This window comes from Xenopus laevis, chromosome 9_10S (assembly GCF_017654675.1).
Source record: "Xenopus laevis strain J_2021 chromosome 9_10S, Xenopus_laevis_v10.1, whole genome shotgun sequence".
NCBI classification, from domain to species: Eukaryota; Metazoa; Chordata; class Amphibia; order Anura; family Pipidae; genus Xenopus; species Xenopus laevis.
The window spans coordinates 46,681,970-46,704,190 of NC_054388.1; the positions used below are offsets into that span (position 1 = coordinate 46,681,970).

The 22,221-nt window shown below is 42.0% G+C and overlaps 1 protein-coding gene across 8 annotated transcripts in view; it reads left to right on the top strand.

Moving 5' to 3' along the window:
- smurf2.S (SMAD specific E3 ubiquitin protein ligase 2 S homeolog) overlaps window positions 1-22,221 on the top strand; it is a 46,010-nt gene that overhangs the window by 18,427 nt on the left and 5,362 nt on the right. For 2 of the 8 annotated variants that reach the window (XM_018237349.2, XM_018237350.1), the window contains exons 2-15: window positions 1,937-1,975; window positions 2,309-2,417; window positions 5,154-5,287; window positions 5,736-5,801; window positions 6,414-6,498; window positions 6,739-6,822; window positions 6,974-7,176; window positions 9,565-9,657; window positions 11,306-11,390; window positions 12,288-12,446; window positions 19,178-19,382; window positions 19,492-19,595; window positions 19,742-19,856; window positions 21,925-22,103. In XM_018237349.2, the coding sequence (XP_018092838.1) occupies window positions 1,937-1,975; window positions 2,309-2,417; window positions 5,154-5,287; window positions 5,736-5,801; window positions 6,414-6,498; window positions 6,739-6,822; window positions 6,974-7,176; window positions 9,565-9,657; window positions 11,306-11,390; window positions 12,288-12,446; window positions 19,178-19,382; window positions 19,492-19,595; window positions 19,742-19,856; window positions 21,925-22,103 (1,660 nt within the window). Of the gene's footprint in view, window positions 1-1,936; window positions 1,976-2,284; window positions 2,418-5,153; window positions 5,288-5,735; window positions 5,802-6,413; window positions 6,499-6,738; window positions 6,823-6,973; window positions 7,177-9,564; window positions 9,658-11,305; window positions 11,391-12,287; window positions 12,447-19,177; window positions 19,383-19,491; window positions 19,596-19,741; window positions 19,857-21,924; window positions 22,104-22,221 lie in introns of all 8 variants that reach the window. The other 6 variants (XM_018237345.2, XM_018237346.2, XM_018237348.2 and 3 more) reach the window with 6 other exon arrangements.

Consider the following 22,221-nt stretch of genomic DNA (forward strand, 5'->3'; position numbering starts at 1 on the left):
CAGTCAGATTAGTTAAAGAACAGATCAGCAATGTTCTGCCCCTGACAGCAATCGTACGATATCTATGTCCAACCAAAGCTGGTGACAGTCTCCCACTGAAAATCGTATGATCGGCAATACACGCAGAGATATTATTGGCAGCCGACAGAAATTTTCTAACCTGTCCAATCGACCAAACGACCGATCTCCGCCGGATGAAAAATGTCGGGACTCTCCACACACGTTCCGAAAATCGTACGAATCCTCGATTCGTACAATCAGATCTTTGCGTCTATGGCCAGCTTTAGTGTTGAAAAATCTATGGAAAGCGGTGCCTGTAGAAATACCCTCAACAAAATGAAGGCATTGCAGTGGGCATAACCACAGTTTGCTGTAAGCGCTACCCTCCGCATACTGCCAGATCTGCTGTGAGAACTACTGTCTTCATACTGCCATAGCCTCTGCAGGAGCTACACTACCGGAACCTCTGTGGAAGCTACCCTTGCTATATAGCTGTAACCTGTGTGAGTGCTACTCTCACCATATTGCTGCAACCTCTGTGGTAGCTGCCCTACCCTTATTGCTGCACCCTCTCTGGGAACTGCCCTCACCTTATTGCTGGAACCTCTGTGGGAGCTGCCCTCACCATATTACTGCAACCTGTGTGAGCCCTACCCTCGCATATTGCTGGAACCTCTGATCTACTCTCGCCATATTGCTGGAACCTGTGAACTAGCCTTGTCATATTGCTGGAACCTCAGAACTACTCTCGCCATATTGCTGGAACCTGTGAACTATCCTTGTCATATTGCTGAAACCTCTGTGAGAGCAGCCCTCACCTTATTGCTAGAACCTATGTGAGCCCTACCCTCGCCATATTGCTGGAACCTCTGTGGGAACTACCCTCACCATATTGCTGGAACCTTTGTGTGAGCTACCCTCGCCATATTGCTGGAACCTCTGTGGCAGCTACCCTCGCCATATTCCTGGAACCTCAAAGTACTGCCGGAACCTCTGTGGGAGCTACCCTCAGCGTACTGCTTAGATTGTAAGCTCTGTTGGACAGTATCTGGCAGTGCTTATATTTCCATTGTTAGAAATAATCATCCATCAGCTCTGTGGTTTTGATAATTCTCCCTGGAATGCAGGGTTCTGGTATAGCTCAGAGTACTGACCCAAGGTGAGCCCTAAGCAGCAGGTCCCCAGTTGTACACACAATGTTGGGGCCCAATCTCTCGTTCAGTGCCACCCTGCACACGGGGCCTGTATCAGTTTGAGGGAAAGTTGTTAATGGGACTTGTGGGTTTTTATAACATATACAATATTATATGTCATAAGCGCAGATTTGCATAATTTTGCGGTGCTGTAAGACCACATACTAGACCCTTTTCAGCTGTTGTTCTACACCCACACTCAAGTTATGGCAGCACACACCTAATCTGCTGCTTGCCCTCCAGCGCTCAATGACTTTTCCATGCCAATGTTTGCACTGGTTCTCTTCTGTCTTATTTATATGGGCACAGTGCACTAATATGAGTGAAAGCTGCCATAGTGGCAACATCACAAGTGCCATGAAGCCTAATTGATGGAACAGAATCCTGCAATGGGCAGGGACATATCATTTGTCCCATGGAGTTGATGTTCCAATATCAAAGGTATTGCCTGTGCTGCATAATATACAAAGTTTATCTGCATGTGATGCCACCTGTGTTGTATGGTTTACAAAGTATGTTTTTGTATACTGGGGGTGCTGCATGTGTGACTAGTATACAATATTTCTTCCTAAAAGCCAAGCTGATACTATGGATCCGTTTTAGCTTATTGAAGGTAAGTCAGTGATATAGGCCTGCCATCATGTTCTTCCACAATGATGCCCAAGATCCTGTTTCACATTATATATAATAGTAACAGTATGGGGGAAATGACTAATTACTAATATGTTTTGTCTCATTCACAGTGCTGTGCGCTAAAAACCTGGTGAAAAAGGATTTCTTCAGTGAGTATTACAGTGTCTCAGACTTGTTACCATGGCAATAGCGACTATCCTTGTGTGTCCGTATGATATGACATATACATTTCTCATGTATCTTCTCGCTGTGCTGCTGTGACTCATGAGAATGGCCAGTTTCTCCCTACTAGGTAATGGTGTGGACCCAATAGTAGTGAGGCTTGTATGTGACTCTCCTAGTTTATTATAAACTAGAAGGAATGGGTCATCTTCACCCCAGTAGGTAAAGGGTGGGGAACTTTAACAGTCAGGTTGGCTCTTAATTCATTATTAAAGGGGCAGTTGCTTTATCTCCAGCCTTCTCTCTTGCTTCTACTGCAGGACTCCCGGATTCCTTTGCCAAGGTGGTTGTTGATGGGTCGGGACAGTGCCACTCTACCGATACCGTGAAGAACACACTGGACCCAAAATGGAACCAGCATTATGACCTGTGAGTGAATGCTTTTATTGTTTTGTGTAAATTGGGAGATTTATAGAATCTCCCATTACACTTGAAATGAAACCAAAAAACTACTAACTAGGGAGCTGACACACCACCCTATTAATATTCCAAGCTTGTCATTGCCAACATGAATGAGGATACTGTTCAAGTTTGGGTCTAAACTCCATAACTAAGCCTATGTCATTGTGGTTCCTAATGTTCTTTATTAAAGAAACGACAACGTTTAAACCTAAAGTTTAAACAAAAGACCAGTGAAACGACTATGCACCTAGCTTTACAGCAGAGAAGTACTTTATTATGTTATCTGTGAAATAGGGCGTTGAAACATCTTGTAACATTTTTTTTTTTTCATTATAATTTAAATGTAATAGGAGACGGAGTCTACACATTTTTGCGCAAAATTGATTCCAACTCCATAGCTCTGGTATATTGTCAATGGGGCAGGAGCTGAAAAGTTGGCCACTAACAAATACAAGGTCCTCTGCACTCAACTCATTATCAATATATTTAAGACATTGAGACATTTTGTGCATGCAACTAATTAAAAATGCCTTACCCTTTAAACAAAACAGGGATTGTTGTCCATCTATTGCAATATATTTAAGATGGCCAACTACAAAGTCATCCTTGGTAAGGCCAGTCCTACACTCAACTCCAATCTCATTTATTAAGAATTCTACTTGCATTGATTTGAACAAGAGACTGGAATATGAATAGGAGAGGGTATGAATAGAAAGATAAGTAGTTAAAAGTAGCAATCACTATACATATGTAGCCTTACAGAGCAGTTTTTAGATGGGGTCAGTGACCCCCATTTGAAAGCTGGAAAGAATCAGAAGAAGAAGGCAAATAATTCAAAAACTATCAAAAATAAATAATGAAGACCAATTGAAAAGTTGCTTAGTATTGGCCGTTCTATAACATACTAAAAGTTAACTTGAAGGTGAACCACCCATTTAAGCTACTAAAAATGCTACTAAAAAAACATAACAGGGAGGTCTATTGGTTTTGTGAATGTTTAAATGTTTCAAAATCTAAAATAAAAACTTTAAAAAAAAAACATAACAGGGAGGTTCGGCAAAAGTTTGCACTAAGACCAAGGGCACAAGCATTTTTCTGAAATTGCCCAAAGTTGCCGCAAAAGTAAACTTCAGGGCAGCTTCTGAAAATGTAAGTAACATATATGTTTTAACACCACAATTCACATAACTGTCAGTGGAAAAGCATTTGGAGGAGATTACTCAAGTCAAGTCAAGTGGATTTTATTGTCATTTCAGCCATATACAGTAAATAAAGTACATAGTAGAAACAAACTGACGTTCCTCCAGAACCCCCCGGTGCTATACAACAACTCTAGTACTCCCCTGCAGAAGAGGAGATTTGTTGTGGCCAATGACACACCAGCCACTTGTCGCTGCTACAAAATAGACAATACTGATGGTTTTCTCAGCATGTGTTTTAGAAGAAACAACTCAGTATTGTCTATGGCAGGGTTGTTTCTGTTTTTTATTTTGCAGCCACGCCATGTAGCTGGCTACAAGTAGCTCTGTGTGTCATAGCCCTTAGGTGCGGGAAGTGCTTGGATAATTTTCTGCTCTTGGGAAGCATCATTTGTATGGGTTTGGTTGAGGTTGTAGTTTAGTGGAGGGCGGTATTTATTGTCTCCTTGTACTTATTGTGCCTTGGCCTATTCACTCATAGTTGGCTGAGCCCTAGGAAAGAAGAGTAAGATTAACTCTGCGTGTCTTCCCCTTGTCCCTGTACAAGCAAGAGACGAAGCTCTATTTAACAAAGGCACAGATCATCCAACTCATAAAGTGCATTGTCTCCAAAAGTGCAGAGCCCAGCCCGCTCTATAGAGCAGTTCTGCTGGTTCAAACAGTAAAGGTACTGGCACACAAGGAGATTAGTCGCCCATGATAAATCTTCACTACTGGAGATGTAGTGATACAGTTTCCCAACACTGATTTACATTATTGTAGATGGAAAAACATCTGCAGATTAGTTGCTTACAGTAGCAAAGATTTATCACAGGTGAATAATCCACCTCCTTGTATGCCAGTACTAACAAGCTGAGGGTCAGACTTCACTATAGGGAGACGCACAGGGTTAATTCATTACTAGTAATTCATCTAATAATATGGGACTAAATGTCAAATGATATGGCAGTAGAGGCAGCATCATCCCGGAAATAGCATTATCTTATTAGGATGGAATCCGTGTGCATGGCGTGCCTTGTTCCCTCTCACCTGTGCATTTATGCGTATACAAATCTCCTGATCCTACAAGAAACCATATAAGGGAAGTACAGGGTGATGTGAGGGTTTACTCCTGAAACCTCTAGTATGTGTGGCAAAAAACTCCAGTACCAATATGGATACGATATGATCCATCGCATTCTCTATAGAAGAGCATTGTGTCTGTGCATTCAGTGATCTTCTGGGTCTTTAGCAGGTTTCATCGCATGCTGTAAACTTAGCCTTCATATTTGCTAAATAAATAGACACGCTTGTTTATTGCCAGTCTGCGCTGACCCTGTACCACACACAGTTTAGGAGATACCTTTTTAGTATTGGGGTTTTATCTGAATAAAGGGGCATCTAAGCAGCTGGAGGGGTCTGTATAGTTCTGACCTAAAATCAGACCTTTCAACATTATGGTACAGCAACTCGCTGCTCTTTCCTGTCCTTTCCCTAATAAGTTTCTGCTCTCTGCCTCCTTTAGTTACATTGGCAAATCAGACTCCATTACCATCAGTGTTTGGAACCACAAGAAGATCCACAAAAAACAGGGGGCCGGTTTCCTTGGCTGTGTCCGGCTTCTGTCCAATGCAATTAACCGACTCAAGGACACTGGCTGTGAGTATGGGTGTACACCTCTTCCCCTGCATCAAGCTTCTGTTTAGCCGCTTGAAGATCCTTTAGTCTGGGACTACCCCGGGCATGTTATCTGCCTAATGCTTTAGTAATGAGGGTGCCTCAGCTGAGGAATGCAACATGGCATCTTACACATGTAGCTTTAAATATACAGAGAAGGAATGTTCTGGGCACACAAAAGCCTATACTCTTGTAGTGTACTGTCTAACGGAAACAAAATGGCAGCTCCTACCCATGTGTATAAATATACAAGGAGGGATTGTTCTGGGCACCTGCTAAGCTATACCCGCATACTGTAATGTTTAACAGTATGAGAGCTTCCACCCATATCTCTAAAGTATATGTTGGCCTATACGCCCATAACTTATGATATGGACTTCCATTACACACAGAATCACTGTAACCAAACTTTTTTTTTTCCCCCCCCAAGACCAAAGACTCGACCTATGCAAACTCGGTCCCAATGACAATGACACTGTGCGAGGACAGATCGTGGGTGAGTTGATATGCTGGCAATTTTATTTGGACAGACTTAGTCAGGCTGTGATTTTTTTGTTGGGCAGTAACAGTCATAATGTGCATGATGTGTTTAGCATACAGTCCATTTCGTGCACAATGTGTAACTTCAAAACCCATACAAATGTGCTACTGTTGCATGTACTGTTGTGTCTACGCAGCTTTTCCCCATTAAGAAGTCACAGTAAAGTAACAATGGAAGCCCCTTCTTTATTTCCTATTATAGGCAATAGGGAACAACATGCATTTGATACACCTACCTGGCTATTGTTTTTGGCAGTGAAAAAACACCTGTATTTACTGTGGTTCCAATTAACTAGGATTCTGAGATCCAGAAACAAAATAAAGCTTGCCCCATGAACTTTAAATATGCCAGGCGGAGCAGTGAATTTATTTGGGATGGGTGTGTAAAGTGTGAGTGACAAAAAGAGAAATCTTTGTGTCCCTAAACTTTATGCACTCATATATTCATCATGTTTTTATTTGTTGCTATTTAACGGTGTGTCTGATGCCTAGCACAGACAACAGTGACACATGTTCAGGCATTTGATTACAGGAAGTCAATATGTAAATGTCTGTTGTGCCCTTACAGTCAGTCTTCAGTCAAGAGACAGGATAGGCAGCGGTGGGCAAGTGGTGGACTGCAGTCGGCTTTTCGACAATGACCTACCAGATGGGTAAGAGAAATGAGTTTGTCATGGGATATAAGCCCGGGCAGGGGAGTACTGACAACCGCTTACTTTTTATTTATTCCTGCTTTTTTATTTAAACTTTAATTAGCCCAGACACATGTTTGGAGAGATATTAAGAGGAATTCTCTGGTAACACTGCAAATAAAGCCCTGTTTTTCTTTACAATCTTGACTTTTGGGCATGGTTATTGTATTTGTGAATGTCCCATATTCCTCTTCACTTTAGCTGGGAAGAAAGAAGAACTGCATCAGGCCGTATCCAGTACCTGAACCACATCACAAGGACGACACAGTGGGAGCGCCCAACACGGTAATGGCATCCAGTTTATACAATATTCTGTTTTTGGGAGTGTAATTTTCAGTCTCTCGTTATCCCATGCTGCTGCTTCCAGAACAGGGAAATGGTACTTTGTGCCTAGAACTGACTACTTACTACTGATATCACTGGTTCCTATCCATAGGCCTGCATCGGAGTACTCAAGCCCTGGCCGGCCACTCAGCTGTTTTGTGGATGAGAATACACCAATAACTGGGACCAATGGCGCTTCCTGTGGGCAAACCTCAGACCCCCGCATTTCAGAGAGAAGAGTGCGGTCCCAGCGGCACAGGAATTACATGAGCAGAACACACTTACATACTCCTCCAGACTTACCGGAGGGATACGGTGAGCTAGACAGTTTTCTAGAACTGTTACTCAGACTTTATTAATTTATTTATTTATTATTGTCAAAGTAGTAATTGGCCACACTGCCCCTTTGGGTTTCTTTCTGTTTCCCTGCACTAGCAGAAATCTCTCTTATTCCTCTAAGCAACCCTCCTATCGTGTGGGTTAGAAGGATTAGACTCTTGACCCTTCCCTCTGGATATACTGGCTGGTTCCACCTCTCCTCCTCGGTTCTTTTGTCCTGTCTTGGAGGTTACTGACATAAACTCTTTTTCTTTCCTTTTCCTTTATTTTATTGATTTACATACAGGTTTTTAGGACATGGAGGCAGTCGGACTGGCCCACCGGGATACCAGGAAAACTCCCGGTGGGCCCAGGTGTCAGTGGGCCTCTTGTTTCTAACAATTTGGACTATTTCATGGTCATTCCCTATTTATTGGAACAAAGAGGTTAATAATGGAATAATAGAGTATAGTATGTAGAGAGAAGAGACTAGGAGAACAAAGAGGTTGAGTACAGAGAAGGAGGTATAATAGATCGGAAAGTGAGCCCTCAGCCTAAGGTTTTCTGGTGGGCCCCTGGCATCTCAGTCCAACACTGCATGGAGGTATGCAGAGCTGTATCCCAACTCATATGCTATTCCTTCCTTGCTGGCATTTGCTTTAAGTGGAATGAGCACATAATTGCTCGACAGCAAGGATAGACATGCAGAGCTGTCTTATAATCTATTTACAGAAGGACAGAGAGCTGTATGTTGTTGGAATTGTTTAGAAACAGGGTTAGGCATGCAGAGCTGAGTATATGCCCTACAAAAAGCAGAATGGAGAGATCTGCATCGGTACAGCCCCATAGCACAGGGTCAACAAGGAGCAGCCTTACGTATAATATAGAACAGAAGGGGATCGGGACACAGGCATTCAAGTTGCAGTGTTACCTGCTGGTTTATTGTGCGGACTGCAACGTTTCGGGGTCACGCCCCTTTGTCAAGATGATTGACAAAGGGGCGTGACCCCGAAACGTTGCAGTCCGCGCAATAAACGAGCAGGTAACACTGCAACTTGTATGCCTGTGTGCCGATCCTCTTCTGTTCTATAGTATACGTGAGGCTGCCGGATCCTTTGGGATTGTGTACTGGGCTGATCTGGGGAAGGGTGTGCGATTGTTCCATCTACTTTGGTCAACAAGGAGCAGACCACAAGATGTGCCTCAGTTTATCTGCCCTTGTGATGGGTTAGGCATGCAGAGCTATTTTAGACAGAGAGGTCTGCGTTATGGTAACAATCAGGGTGCATGATCAGGCAGTAACTTATGATATATTCAGGCTGTCTCTTACAATACCCCATCCACACCCCCACTCCTCCAGACACGGTATGGGAGACTTGTGCACTGAAGTGATCACCCTGCATCCTATACTTTAAGTGACGCTGGTTAGTCAACAGAACTCTTAACTGTAGGGGTGCCAGGAATGTGCAACCACATTGGACATATGCCATCTTTGCGCAGCGTTTGGTGCACGGACATCACTCCAAACTTCGCACATTTTCATAGTCGGGACAGTGCAGTGTGGAGTTAACTGGTACCTCCGTAGTTCACATGCACTTCAGGATTGATTATACTATTCTTACCAGTGGTTATAACACCAGACAAGGAGCACGTCGGTAAGAGGGTGACATGCATGCTGTCATGGAGCGGTCAGGTTCTCTTAAGAGAGGATATTCAACAGGGTAAATCTGCAAAAAATCTACAAAGAAATCTGACAAGATTTTAAAATGCAAGAAACACAGGCATCCATTAACTGTAAACCTAATGAGAAACCCCTATTCTTTCCCCTCAAGGAGGTACAGAGTTACAAACAATATCAGATGAACCCCAGCACAATGAGGGCATACAGCCACATGAAGTCACTATTTCTCCCCCAGCTGTAACCGATACATCAGGTACAGCTCCATGGAGACAAACCCCTATTTCCCTAAATACCTCCAAAAGACACTCCATACAGCTATCAGTTATGTAATTCCAGATACTGCAAAATCAACACATTTACATAATTGTATGAGGGACAAAGCTAACAAAGCTTAAAAAAAAAATACATTCACCCCAGAATACCATACATTTTTGAAAAGTACACAAATTTGATATGCACGTCTTACTACTCCAAAGCACCATGTCGCAAAGCTTTCCTAAACTAATCTCAAAACTTCCATTTTGAAGCATCTTCTCTCCCACACATAATTAGGTACGAGTGTAAAACACCCTAAAAATGAACGCCAGGAATCCACTGTATTGGTTTACCTAAGTAAGTGGCATATAGGGGCCCCAATATGAAGATACCCCATTCAAGCCATCAGTTTTGTAGTTCCAGGTACTGCAAAATCAACATATTTACAGCTTTTTTTTCAGGGGCAAAGATAGAAAGACGTACATTCACCACAGAAAACCATATATTTTCGGAAAGGATACATTCCCCTGAATCCAAATTGGGTATGCATTTTTTTCTACTCCAAAGCACCAAGCCAGAAACCTTTCCTAAATTTGGCGATTTTGTTAGGTACCAAGAAAAATCACCCTAAATATGAACACCTGGGGTCCTCTGAACAGTTTGATACCCAATATACATAGGTTTATCGAAGTATATAGCATGTAAAGACCCCAAAATTTACTTGGTGCAGTTTTGTTTAAAAAAAAAAACCCTCTTGGTGAGTTTTTTGTTTATACATGTGTTTATACACTTCTATATGTTGTGCGAGTGTGTATAAAAGTGTGCAAAAAAAAAAAAAAAAAGCAATCTTTACTAAAATGTGTGTGTGTAAGAGTGTATCTCTGGAGGGGTCCTGGGGGAGCATGCCTGCAAATTCAAGGAGGAAGTGCGTGGGTAGCGCAGGAGAAGGAGTAAATCGGGCAATGCAGCTGAAGCGCGATCCAATCTCATCTGCTGCTTTGAGGTCGGCCCTAAGACAATTCTGTCGCAGGATTGACATGACAGCCCCCCCCCAGCTTTGTTTCCTGTCAATGCAGCCCATTCTCTGCGGAAGTGGCTGAAGCCGTTGATGCAGAGAAAACTGCTCATCTGCGCAAGAACGTACATAGTAGTTTCTACCAAAGGTGGTTTTCAGTTCCATATAAATCAAGAGCTGGTGCTACCATAATTTTTTCTCAACCCAGCCAATGACAAAACAAACTAGATGTGATGAGGACCATGAAAGTCTACCAAGAGGACAGCCGCCTTTTTGCGATCTGAATCCCTTTTGGTGTCATATTCTTTTTTTTTTTTTTTTTATTTTTTTAACGCATTATTTCAAGATGGTTGTTAAACACAATCAATCATGCCTATGAACTTAACCATAGGCAGAAACCTTTCACGGTGTCAGTTCACTCCTCGCTTGTGCAGAGCACTTCCTGGGCACTTCAAGACACCTGAACAAATTTGTAGGGCAGCCACTTGGGCTTCTCATTGTTTTATAAATTACATGTGTTTTCCTCGGCTGCATTTGGCCGAAAAGTTGTACAAGCTACTATAACATCGTCCTCTTCGAATACTATACTGGGTTCCTTGCTGTTTTCCAACCTGGTTCAAAACGTGACTGCTTTTGGACATCCCCACATGTCTGCACTGACAGGAGGGCCGCTTATAGAAAAGGGGATTTTTGAATTACTGTAAAATCTTTTTATCGTAGGCCAAACTGTCAGTGCTGTAAGGCCCACCCAGGCTGATTTAGTATGGGTCCAGGGACATAGGTCTCCTCTATCATTTCCTACTTATGTCTCTTGACCATCCTTCCTCATCCCTTAAATCTACTACACCTTGCTGAGTTTTACAACAGAACTGAGGAGGAGAGGTGGAGTCAGCCAATATATCCTGAGGGGGAGAGGTCAAGAGTCTAATCCTTCTGTCCTGCCTCCAGAGGTGAAGCTAAACATAACCCACACAACTGCACTGACAATTTGGGCCTACGTGAAAAGGCTTTTCCAGTAAATCCAAAATCCCCTAATCCAGGGTGTAACAATGACAGATTACATAGGTACAGACTTGGGTGGTTACAGACCTTTACAGTTTGTCTCATTGTGTAATACTGTGTCTCTCTTCTCTGGAAAAATGTGTAATTTTTTTGCCTTTTGCTTTCATCTACAGAGCAGAGGACTACACAGCAAGGCCAGGTATATTTCCTCCATACGCAGACAGGGGTCAGCACATGGCACGATCCTCGAGTTCCCAGGTTAGGTGATATTCTTTGGCTAGGTTTCCATCCTGCTGATCTACATAGTTAAAGAGATACTGATACCAGAAATTAAACTTTTTTTTTTTTTTTTTTACATCTTTCATAATATTGCCATTGAAAGCTACTTATAACTTTGCCATAAAGTATTTGCACAATGTTTTTACATTACCTGTCTGATGCCCCATGTTCCTGTATGAGGGGGCTGCCATATTTGTGCAGCAGGAGTCCGTTAGCATTAGAATCTCTAACTGTCAAGCTGAGATGGGACAGTCAGGTTGGCAAAACAGTCATGTTTAGAAGCTTCAATTAACAATTACTTAGATAAGCAAACCTCTCAGCATTAAAACGATCAGCATGACCTATAAGCAACTTTTAAAGTACATTCATATTTTAAAAAGTAGTTTTTTAGTGTCAGTATCACTAAGTGGGTTGAAAAATAACCAAAATACATCAAGTTCAACCCCTCCAAATGAAACGCATTCATTGACTCACACCGACCCCTCCATACACTCACATAAACTATATAAACCAATATCTGTATTAATTGTAGGTTGCAGATCTTTGTATCACTATAGCCTTGGATATTGTACTTTTTCAAGCACCTCTTAAAGGCATTAACAGATCAGCCATCACAACATCATCCAGCAGGGCATTCCACAACCTCACTGTACAGAACCACCTATGTTGCTTCACATGAACATTCTTTTCCTCTAGACGGGTAGCCTTTGGTACGGTGATCCATTTTATGTAATAAAAAAAAAAGATTTCTTGCTGGCTAAAATGTCTTCTTATGTACTTCTAAAGATTAATTATGTCCCCTCACAGGGGTCTTTTTACCAGAGGGAACTGTCCCAACTTTTTTCCCTCACATTAATCTATTATTTGTTTTCACAGGGATCTTGGTAATGTCAACTGTGAAGAGTTAGGTCCTCTCCCTCCGGGCTGGGAGATCCGCAATACAGCAACAGGGCGGGTGTATTTTGTGGATCATAACAACCGAACAACCCAATTCACTGACCCCAGGCTCTCTGCAAACTTGCATCTCGTCTTAAAGTAAGTGTATAATCCCCCAAGTTCCCATTATGTCAGGTTGTAGGAATTTCTCCTCCGCTAACACAATGGTTTTGCTTATGAAGGAACAACAAAAAATCCTCAACAATTGAACCAGATGACATAACTCAGAGGCTCGTGGGAAACTATGGAGTTGAAAGGGGAAGGACATCATTTGCATGTTCCCCAGATCACTTGATGTTCTACAATCTGTGGTTCATTTACTTGCCTAGGTTGACAAGAGTATAGTATATGTGAATCTGTATTACATGCAGTTTTTTTCTCCCTACAAACCAGACACAGGCTGCTGATCTTACATCTGGGAGGATGGCATTATTTTCTGTTCTTGTATGCTCTCTGCATTTTCCTGTATGTGAGATCAGCATTCTTTCTAGTGTGCAGACGAGATGAGCCACAACCTTATACGCATAATGAATGATACCTGATGAGTATTTAGTGACCGCACTGGCCTGTACTGTCCATGCACGACATCTAGGGTTAAGTCCTCCTCTCTAGAGGCAGAACATTGACTGAATTCTTAGACTTCTCCTCTTCCTGTGTCTGTTTCTACCCCAGTTTGTTGTAAAGTCTGTAACTGGAGACACAGAAAAAACATCATAGTAGGCGAACTCCCTGACTAATTATGTGTGAGCAGCAACCAGCACCCAGGGTGGGATGCTGCACTGACAGTACGGGCCTACACAAAAGAGATATACCAGGTAAGATAAACTCCTTTTATGTGTATGGCCCTACCTGTCAGTGCATGACATCTGGTGATGTCTCAAAGACATCCAAAAAAGGGTAGGGAAAAAACAGGATATAATGCAACTGGAAAAAATGAATTCCTGTAATTGAACTACCAGGAAGCTAGTGCTACTGCTGCTTGTAGCACCTTCCTGTCGAAATCAGATTGGCTGGAATGAAAAACATAAAATTTGTAGAACTTTGAGAAAGTATGTTTGGATGCCCTGGTGGCCGATTTCAGAGAAGCATCTATGTGGAAGGCCCAGGAAGAACTGACCTTCCTCGTGGAATGTGCCCTGAGTGGAAGGGGAGGGGCATGCCAGCTCTGGTATAGGCTTCAAAAATTGAACCTACAATCCATCTAGCAATGGACCGTTTTGTGGCAGGGGAACCCTCGAAAAGTATGAACAGGGCCTCTGTCTGTCCGAGGGATTGAGTTCTCTTAGAACTCTGACTGGTTCAAGGGTTAGTGTGCCTTACTCTTGCTGGCCAATGTCTTGAGACTGAAGGACCGGAATTACCATGTCCTGATTACAATGGTAAGTCGAGACCATTTTAGGAAGGACGGATTGGTACTAAGTACCGCTTTAGTGCTGCGCTTCTCGTACCGCCTTGCTTGTTAAGCAATAGCTGTATTGTTGTTTGATTGGATGCGGACGTGAGCTGCCCTGAGGGATGGTGACCTGTGCAACAGGGCATTGAAGATGGCTCTATTCCTTTTATATGGAGTTTCTGCTCCTGAAGGATCCAAAGGCCCTGGCAAGTGTGGTGCTGCCATGTCGTTCCCCAGCCCCTCAGACTCACATTTGTGGAAATGACCATTGGTGGTGGTAGTTGCCCGGGCTTGCCATTGGAGAAGTTGATTGTCAGGGACCGCCAGTGAAGGCTGTTGCGTACTTTGCTAGGTAGAAGAATCAGTTGCAAGAGATCCTGGTAATCTCTGTTCCATTGACTTAGAATTTCCCAATGTAGTGGTCTCATATGAAATTTTGCAAAGGGCACAGCATCTGTCATGGATGCCCAGTAGTTGTAGCATGATATAAGCTGTGGCGGTGTTGAATTGTAAGGTCCAGGTATGGAAAGACGTAAACAAAACGCAAAGAAACTAATGGTTGTTATTAGGGCCCCCAATACCTAATGGTTGTTATTAGGGCCCCCAATACCTGTGAAAACTCCTGATGCAGAGGTTAGCCCAAAGGGCATGGCTTGAAACTGATAATGATATTGATTGAAGTAAAATCGTAGAAATTTGCAGTGATCCGGATGAATTGGAATGTGCAAATAGTCACACAACCCTCTTCAGGTCCACCTTGGTCACAAAGGCTGCTGTTGGTATGGATGCCATTCTTGAACGGATTGTTTACATTTTGAACCGTTGGTAAATTTAAACTTGGGCGAAAACCACCATCCTTCTTTGGTACCAAAAAAAAAGGTTTGAGTAGAAACCTTGGAAATGTTCTTTGCAGGGAACCAGGATGATTACTCCTTTTTCTTGGCGTTTATAAAGAAAAGTGGTCATCTCTGCTGCCTTGGCTGGGTCTAAAGGAGTTTTGGAAGGAGCAAATCTGGAGGCTGGTGGGAATTTATTGAAAAATATCCTGTGACCCACTAAAATAGTTTTGAGTACCCATGGATCTTACACGCTGGAAAAGTATTTGAGTCTGCCCCGACCCTGTGAGTGTCTTGTATCATTAGGGAGTCTGGAATCCTGAATCTTAGATGGTCCGCCGTTCCTGGAGAACTTTGCCTGAGACTGCCATGGTTTGATTTTTTTTGTTAGAGGACTGCTGTGATAGAAGTCTGCCTCGGTTAGATGATCTGCTGTAGAAACCCAAGAGCAGTGTTGATAGTTGCTTTTGTGAGTATTCTCTTGCCTTGAGGGAGGAAGGCCCCTTTATCCCTTTACTTCCAAAATGATCTTTTTGAGCTCAGGACTGAAGACTTGCATACCTTCAAATTTAAGGGAGACCAATCTGTTCTTGGAAGCCGCATCTCGTGACCATTGTCTCAGCCACAAGGCTCACATGGCTGTAATAGAAGCTGAGGAAGCTCTAGTGACTAGTTTAGCTATTTTGAACAAAGCTTCGCTAAGGAAGGAAAGAGCCAGAGTGAGTTTATCTAATACTGCGGCTGTGTCTGGATGTGTGTTATGAGGAGATTTCCTTAATTCCGGCCACAATAATTTTGCAGTGCAAGCAACACTAAGAGATGCGGAGGCTGGACGCAGAATAGCCATATAGTGAATACAATTTCTTTTGAGCGAGGACTCCCATCTTTTTTTTCATAGGATCACAGAATGAGCCAACATCTTTGGACGGTAGTGTGGTGTTCCTAGATAGACGAACAATAGCAGAGTCATCTTTAGGAGATTTATCCCATATCTACTGGGTATCTAGTGTAGAATTTCTGTGGAATAGAAATCCGCTTGTCTGGGTCAGACCATTAGTCAGAAATTATCTGCATAACTGCTCTGCTAGTGGGAAAAGATCTTGTTATTTTAGGAGTGTTACCTAGAACCATATCTACTTTAAAAACAGGCTTCTGTGTCAACTTGATCTAGTGTTACAGAGGTGTTTGTCTAATCAGGCTGTTTCTGAGAAGTAGACTTGTCTGATAAGCGGCATATGAATTGGAATTGTGAAACTTGTGGATATTTCTCCAGGAGAACCCTGATGAGGTTTTGGTTTGATGAGATTTTGGCCGGAGTTCTCCACTCCTCTTAGGCTTCCACCTACTGTACATGGGATGACTGCACTGGGGCCAGTAAAACTCCCATGGAGCATGCAATGCAGCACTACAGATCTTGTACACCATTTGGAACTTTGCTGTCCAGTGCAGTCTGACATTCCCTAAAGGGCTCCAGTTCTGAACTCCATTGCCCAGGGTCAAGTGAATATGGCAATCTTAAAGGAACAGTAACATCAAAAAATTAAATGGTTTTAAAGTAATAAAAATATAATGCAGTGTTTCTCTGCACTGGTAAAACTGCTATGTTTGCTTCAGAAACACTACTGTTGTTTATATAAATAAGCTGCTGCATAGCAATGGAAGCAACCATTCAAAGGAGTAAAAGCTCAGGTTACGCAGCATATAGCAGATAAACTCTGTAGAACATAATGGTGTTATCCTTTCTCCACTATTTAACCTTTGCCATATAGCCTTTTTTACATTGCCGCCATTGCTACACAGCAGCTTGTTTATATGAACTATAGTGTTTCTGAAGCAAACACATCAGTTATACCAGTGCAGGGCAACACTACATGATATTTTCAATACTGACATCTTTAAATAACCTTTTTTATTATCTATCTTAACATTGTCTTTGAATGCCATTTATAATTTTGCCATAATAATAAGTATTTGTCTGATGCTTTTACATTACCTTTGTTACTACCCTGTTCCTCTATGAGGGGGCTGCCATATTTGTGCAGCAGTAGTCCGTTAGCATTAGAAACTCTAACTAACAGGTTAAGAAGGTACAGTCAGGTTGGCAAAACAGTCAGCCAACAATTACTTTCAAAAGCAGAACTATTGGCGAAAAACGATCAACATGACCTATAGGTAACTTTTAATGTAGATTACTATTTTGAAAAGAAAATTTTTACTGTTGGTATCACTTTAAAACATATTTATTTTTTGGTGTTACTGTTTTTTAATCTACCTGGCATATATTCCCTTGCTAGCCCCTACTAGTGCCGTTTCCACTTCTTCTGTCTATTGCCTGCTTCCCTACCATGCCAGTTTGTTGCCATACTTTATTTTAAATTTCACACCACAAGTTCCTTCTCCTTGGGTCTTTCAAAAATTGCACCTTTTTTTAGTGCACTCAATTCTGGATGACTCCCACTGTTCTTCTCTCCTGTGTTCCTTCCTCTCAGACATCACTTCGGCTGAGTACTCTCACTCCTGAATCAAAGCAGGCACAGGGGAAGCCAGTTTAGCCACACAGAATTGGCTACCAGATCTTTTCGCATAACAATTCTCATAAGTTTGCACTAGATGCAATGACTCTTCCTGCCAAGCCAGCACTCCATAGTTTGGCAGTCCAATTGTGCTTATACATCCCCAAATGAATGGTCCGTCTAGAGACAAACTACTGAATAAGCTGGATCACGGGCCCAGACCGAAGGGACATTTCCATGGCACATCTAGGACCAATTAGCAAAACAGACACTCAGTTGAACAGCCAGAAAATGAAGCCACTCACCAATTACCAGTCAGGGACAGACTGCTCCTCTTTTAGGAGGTTTGGCGCCGGCACACTCCCAACAGTTCGGTTCACAAGATTGTATTGTTTGGATGTCATCCGGAGATCACATCCATTCCTATTCCTTGTTTCTTCATGTCCAGGTTACTCTGGAACAGAAACACCAGATCATGCACAGGAAAACTTCTGAGGGTTCTACTTGAACTTTTTCATAGTGCCAAAAAAGAGGGGTTCTATTGGTTGGCATTGAACCTAAAACTCAATACATTCATTCAGCTAGCCCAGGCATGTCCAAAGTCAGGCCCGGTGGCCAATTGTGGGCCATTTACAGAAGCCCTCAGCCTCCATCATGAAATTAATAATAATGTGGCCCTCCAGCATAGTGCGAACAGGAATCGCGTAGCTGTAGCGGTAATATTTGGGCAAATTAGTGAAATGATCTGCCACTTGGTCTGTACTGCTGCCTGTGTGCTGAAGATGTTAGCAATAGACATTCACTGACATATAGTGACGCGCCGCTCTCTCATACTTCTTTAGGGCTGAAGGTGCAATAGACGTACTGACGTGCCAGTACAGTGAACTACAGAAGTTTGCGAGAGCAGCGTGTTACTATGTGCCATTACATGTCTTTTGCCAACACCTTCAGCACACAGGCAGCAGTATAGACCAAGTGGCAGATCATTTCACTAATGTGCCCAAATATTACGGTTACGTAATTCCTTGTTTAAATGAGTTAAATGAGGTTAATGGTTAACAGAATGTCCGGCTGAATGGTCGGCCCCCACACATTTTCAGCTCACCAAATCTGGGCTACGTTGCAAAAAGTTTGGACACCCCTCAGCTAGCCTATTTCAAAATGGATCGTCGGTGTTCAGTTATAGACAGCATGAACCGAAATTTCTAATAGCATTAGACATCAGGGAAGCATACCTCTATGTTCCCTTCCCATCAGAAGTTCTTGTTGTTTGCCTACCACAGTCATAACTTTCAATTTTGCTGTCCCATTTTGTCTAATATGTGCTCCTCAGGTCTTTACCAAGGTGAGGACAGTGGCAGCTAGATAGTGGATAGGTATTGGAGGTAACTAGATTAAACTTTAGGCTTTCTATAGGACTAGACTATTCTAGCAATCGGATTTGTATAGGACTTGCTATGGTATAATAAGGTTAAAACTGCAGAGCCCAAACACTTGTGGTGGTTTTACCACTATGACTTTATAGCAGGGTCATCTGACCTGGAACTTTGTAATGTGCTGGAGTTGAACCAGTCCATTAACCGTGCTCAAAACATTGCACTTGCATGGGTGGGACCCAAACCCCCCACTGCACAAAACTGGATCACACTGGTGAATCAGACCTCCTTTCCTCTTATCATGCTCAGCCTTGTTAGCCAAAGGCTCACAAAAAAAAATTGGAAAAAAATCTGGAGCCCGTGGCTGGACTAGGTGGTCACTGTTTCCTAATGAACTTGGATACTCAAAGTTACAACTGCTTTGTGTAGACTCTGGTGTGGTAGATCTTGTTTGTTAATAAGCGTGGGTTGGGTGTAAGACCTCCCGCGGTTGAACAGGCACTAGTCCAGTGCCCAAGATGACTGATATACCAACCAAACTATGGAGTGAAATACGGTTTCAATGTATATTGCTTAAACATTCTGTCACAAATACTTAATTGCACCAATGGCATGTGTTTTGTTCTACGTCTTGTGTGTTTAAAAACAATAACATTTTACCTTTAAAAAAAAAACCAAACATTGCACTTGCATTCCCTTTTCTTATCTACAGCCGCCAGAACCAGCAGTTAAAGGAGCAACAACCACCACAGGTGGTGTCCTTGTGCCAGCTCCCGGACGAGGTTGAGTGTCTGACTGTCCCACGCTACAAGAGAGACCTGGTACATAAACTGAAGAGCCTCAGACAAGAACTGTCCCAGCAGCAGCCCCAGGCTGGCCACTGCCGCATTGAGGTATCTCGGGAAGAAATCTTTGAGGTGAGTTAAACTTATGTCTATAAAGGACTAATCTGAGCTGTAGTGTCCTTTAATAAATAGCACAAAGACTGAGCAAATGACGAGAGAGAGTGGTTCGGGTTTTTTGCAGGAATCTTATCGTCAAGTGATGAAGATGAGACCGAAGGATCTTTGGAAAAGACTAATGATAAAATTCCGTGGGGAAGAAGGCCTTGATTACGGAGGAGTTGCCAGGTAAACTTTGCTCTCCATTAGTGAGTGTTGCAAGAGATCATTTGCTTTTCCCTGCAAGCTTAATTTTAGTAAGTTTGTGTATGTACCTTGTGTTTTTTGGCATGTCGGTTTTCACCTTACATCTCTTTGTTCTCTTTGTTTACAAGGGAGTGGCTCTACCTTCTGTCCCACGATATGCTGAATCCATATTACGGTCTTTTCCAGTATTCCCGAGATGATATTTATACTTTACAGATAAATCCAGATTCTGCCGTGAACCCGGTAAGCGTAGAAATTAGTCATACAATTCTGTTAAAGGAACGGTAACACCAAAAACTAAAAAGTGTATTAGCGTAATGTATAATGTAGTAAATATAATGTACCGTTGCTCTGCACTGGTTAAACTGGTGTGTTTGCTTCTGAAAAACTACTATAGTTTATAAAAACAAGCTGCTGTGTAGCCATGGGGGCAGCCATTCAAGCTGGAAAAAAGGCACAGGTTGCACAGCAGATAACCGATAAAACACCATTGTATTGGACAGGGCTAATCTGTTGTGTGCTATGTAACCTGTACCTTTTCTCCTTTCCCTCAGCTTGAGTGGCTGCCCCCATGGCTACATAGCAGCTTATTTATATAAACTATAGTAGTCTTTCTGAAGCAAATACACAGCCTTTACCAGCGCATGCTAACGGTATATTATATTTTAATTGCTTTAAAACTCTTTCATTTTAAACAATAAACATACATTTTTTATGTTGCAACACCATGATTCTTTGCATATCCATGCTCGGTTGTACAGGTTGTATGAAAGGCCAATGGGTTGATGTGAAAGAAGTGGCACAACTACTAGTAATTTCATGTTTCTACTAAAATTCACTCTACTGCTCAAAATAAACCACAGCCCTTTCTGTGTCTGCATACCAGAGTTTGTGGGAGTTTGAGCAAGATTCAGTCATTTCTTGTTCACTTTTATTTGTCCGTTATTAAGAGGGATGAGGATTACTAGTTTAGCATCAGATGAAGATCCTTGTATCAAACTATGTTCACTGTACCCACGGCCATAAAGCCTAGCCCCGTAGCCATTAGCCCCATAACTTTCCCTTGATTTTCTTCCATTGGTGTTCCTGTATCCTGTAATAAAAATATAATGAATATGCATTTGTTTTCCTTTTGTTGCTACTAAATTATATGAAGGGGTTAATAAATCAGCTTGTAGTTCATTATTCTATTCTCTCATTGTCTGGCCATACTAAGCATTGTTTGGCCTTATATTGTCTGATTTTTAGGACAGCTACTGGATCTTACATGCACATACTGTTCAATGCTGTGGCCCATGCTCATGTGCAAGGAGACTGGAGGGTTTAATGGCGAGGGCTGATGCAAAATTTGTAGGGGTTAGAGCAGTAATCCTCAACCGGTGGCTTGTGAACAAAATGTTGCTTGCCACCCCTTGATGTTGCTCCCAGTGTCTTCAAAGTAGGTGTCCATTTTTACGTCTCTGGCTTGAAGACAAGTTGTGTTTTTAAATATTTTATTGGAATTATTTTCACAATAAACCGCAAGAAGATAACAACAGCTACTATCCTGCAGTCTCGAAATCATATTACAAGTTCATTTGTTCAAAATGAACAAGAATATGAAATGAAAAATGTTTGTAATCAACACATTTTAAATAGATTATCAAACAGAATAGTAACAAAGTGAATATATAATAAAATAAATAAATAAAGAGAAAACCATTGTTTTTAGGAAAAATTAGATTTCCAGATTGGCATATGTACTACATACAAAGAAACCCAAGTATTTGGAATCAGAAACCTCAAAATAAATTGACCATATAAGCTTGAATACCTCTAAATCTGTTTTCCTCTGATTTAACTTTCAGAGCCTCTTGCCAACTAAGTTGGTTAAATTATGACGTGATATCCGTTATTGAAGGATATTCCTTTTTTAGCCAATAATTATAGAAGCGGCCATTATTAAAGTATCTTGGTTTCTTGGAAGATGGATTTTAGTCCAGGTTCTAGAATCCAGAATCTAGTGACTTTTCTCCAAAAAAGAGGGCAAGACCATAGATAGTAAAACAAGCTTATATCAGTCTTATTACACTTGGGGGAGACAAGTTGTGGAGGCAAAGAGACACTGTTTTCCTCCAGGTAGGGCTTCCTGCAGGCCAGCTCCACATGCAGCTACTAAATAGCCAATCATGGTTCTATTTTTGCATCCTCAAGGAACTTTTTACATCTGATTGTGGCTCACGAGAATAAAAAGGTTGGGGATCTCTGGTTTAGAGAATCACAGCATTTCACTCTGCATCAATATAATAGGCGTTATGTGTTTTGCTTCCAGGAGCACTTGTCCTATTTCCATTTTGTGGGCCGGATCATGGGAATGGCTGTGTTTCACGGGCACTATATAGACGGGGGCTTTACACTACCTTTTTATAAGCAGCTGCTTGGAAAACCGATTACATTAGATGATATGGAGTCAGTAGATCCCGATCTTCACAACAGCCTTGTCTGGATACTGTAAGTAAACTTTATGCCATTCACTGGTGATGCTCCTGTGCCCCTTCTGTCTTTAAACTAAGTAAGAGAATTGGGTTTTCTTGGATTCTCTCAGTGCTCTAAAGCCTGGTCACCATCT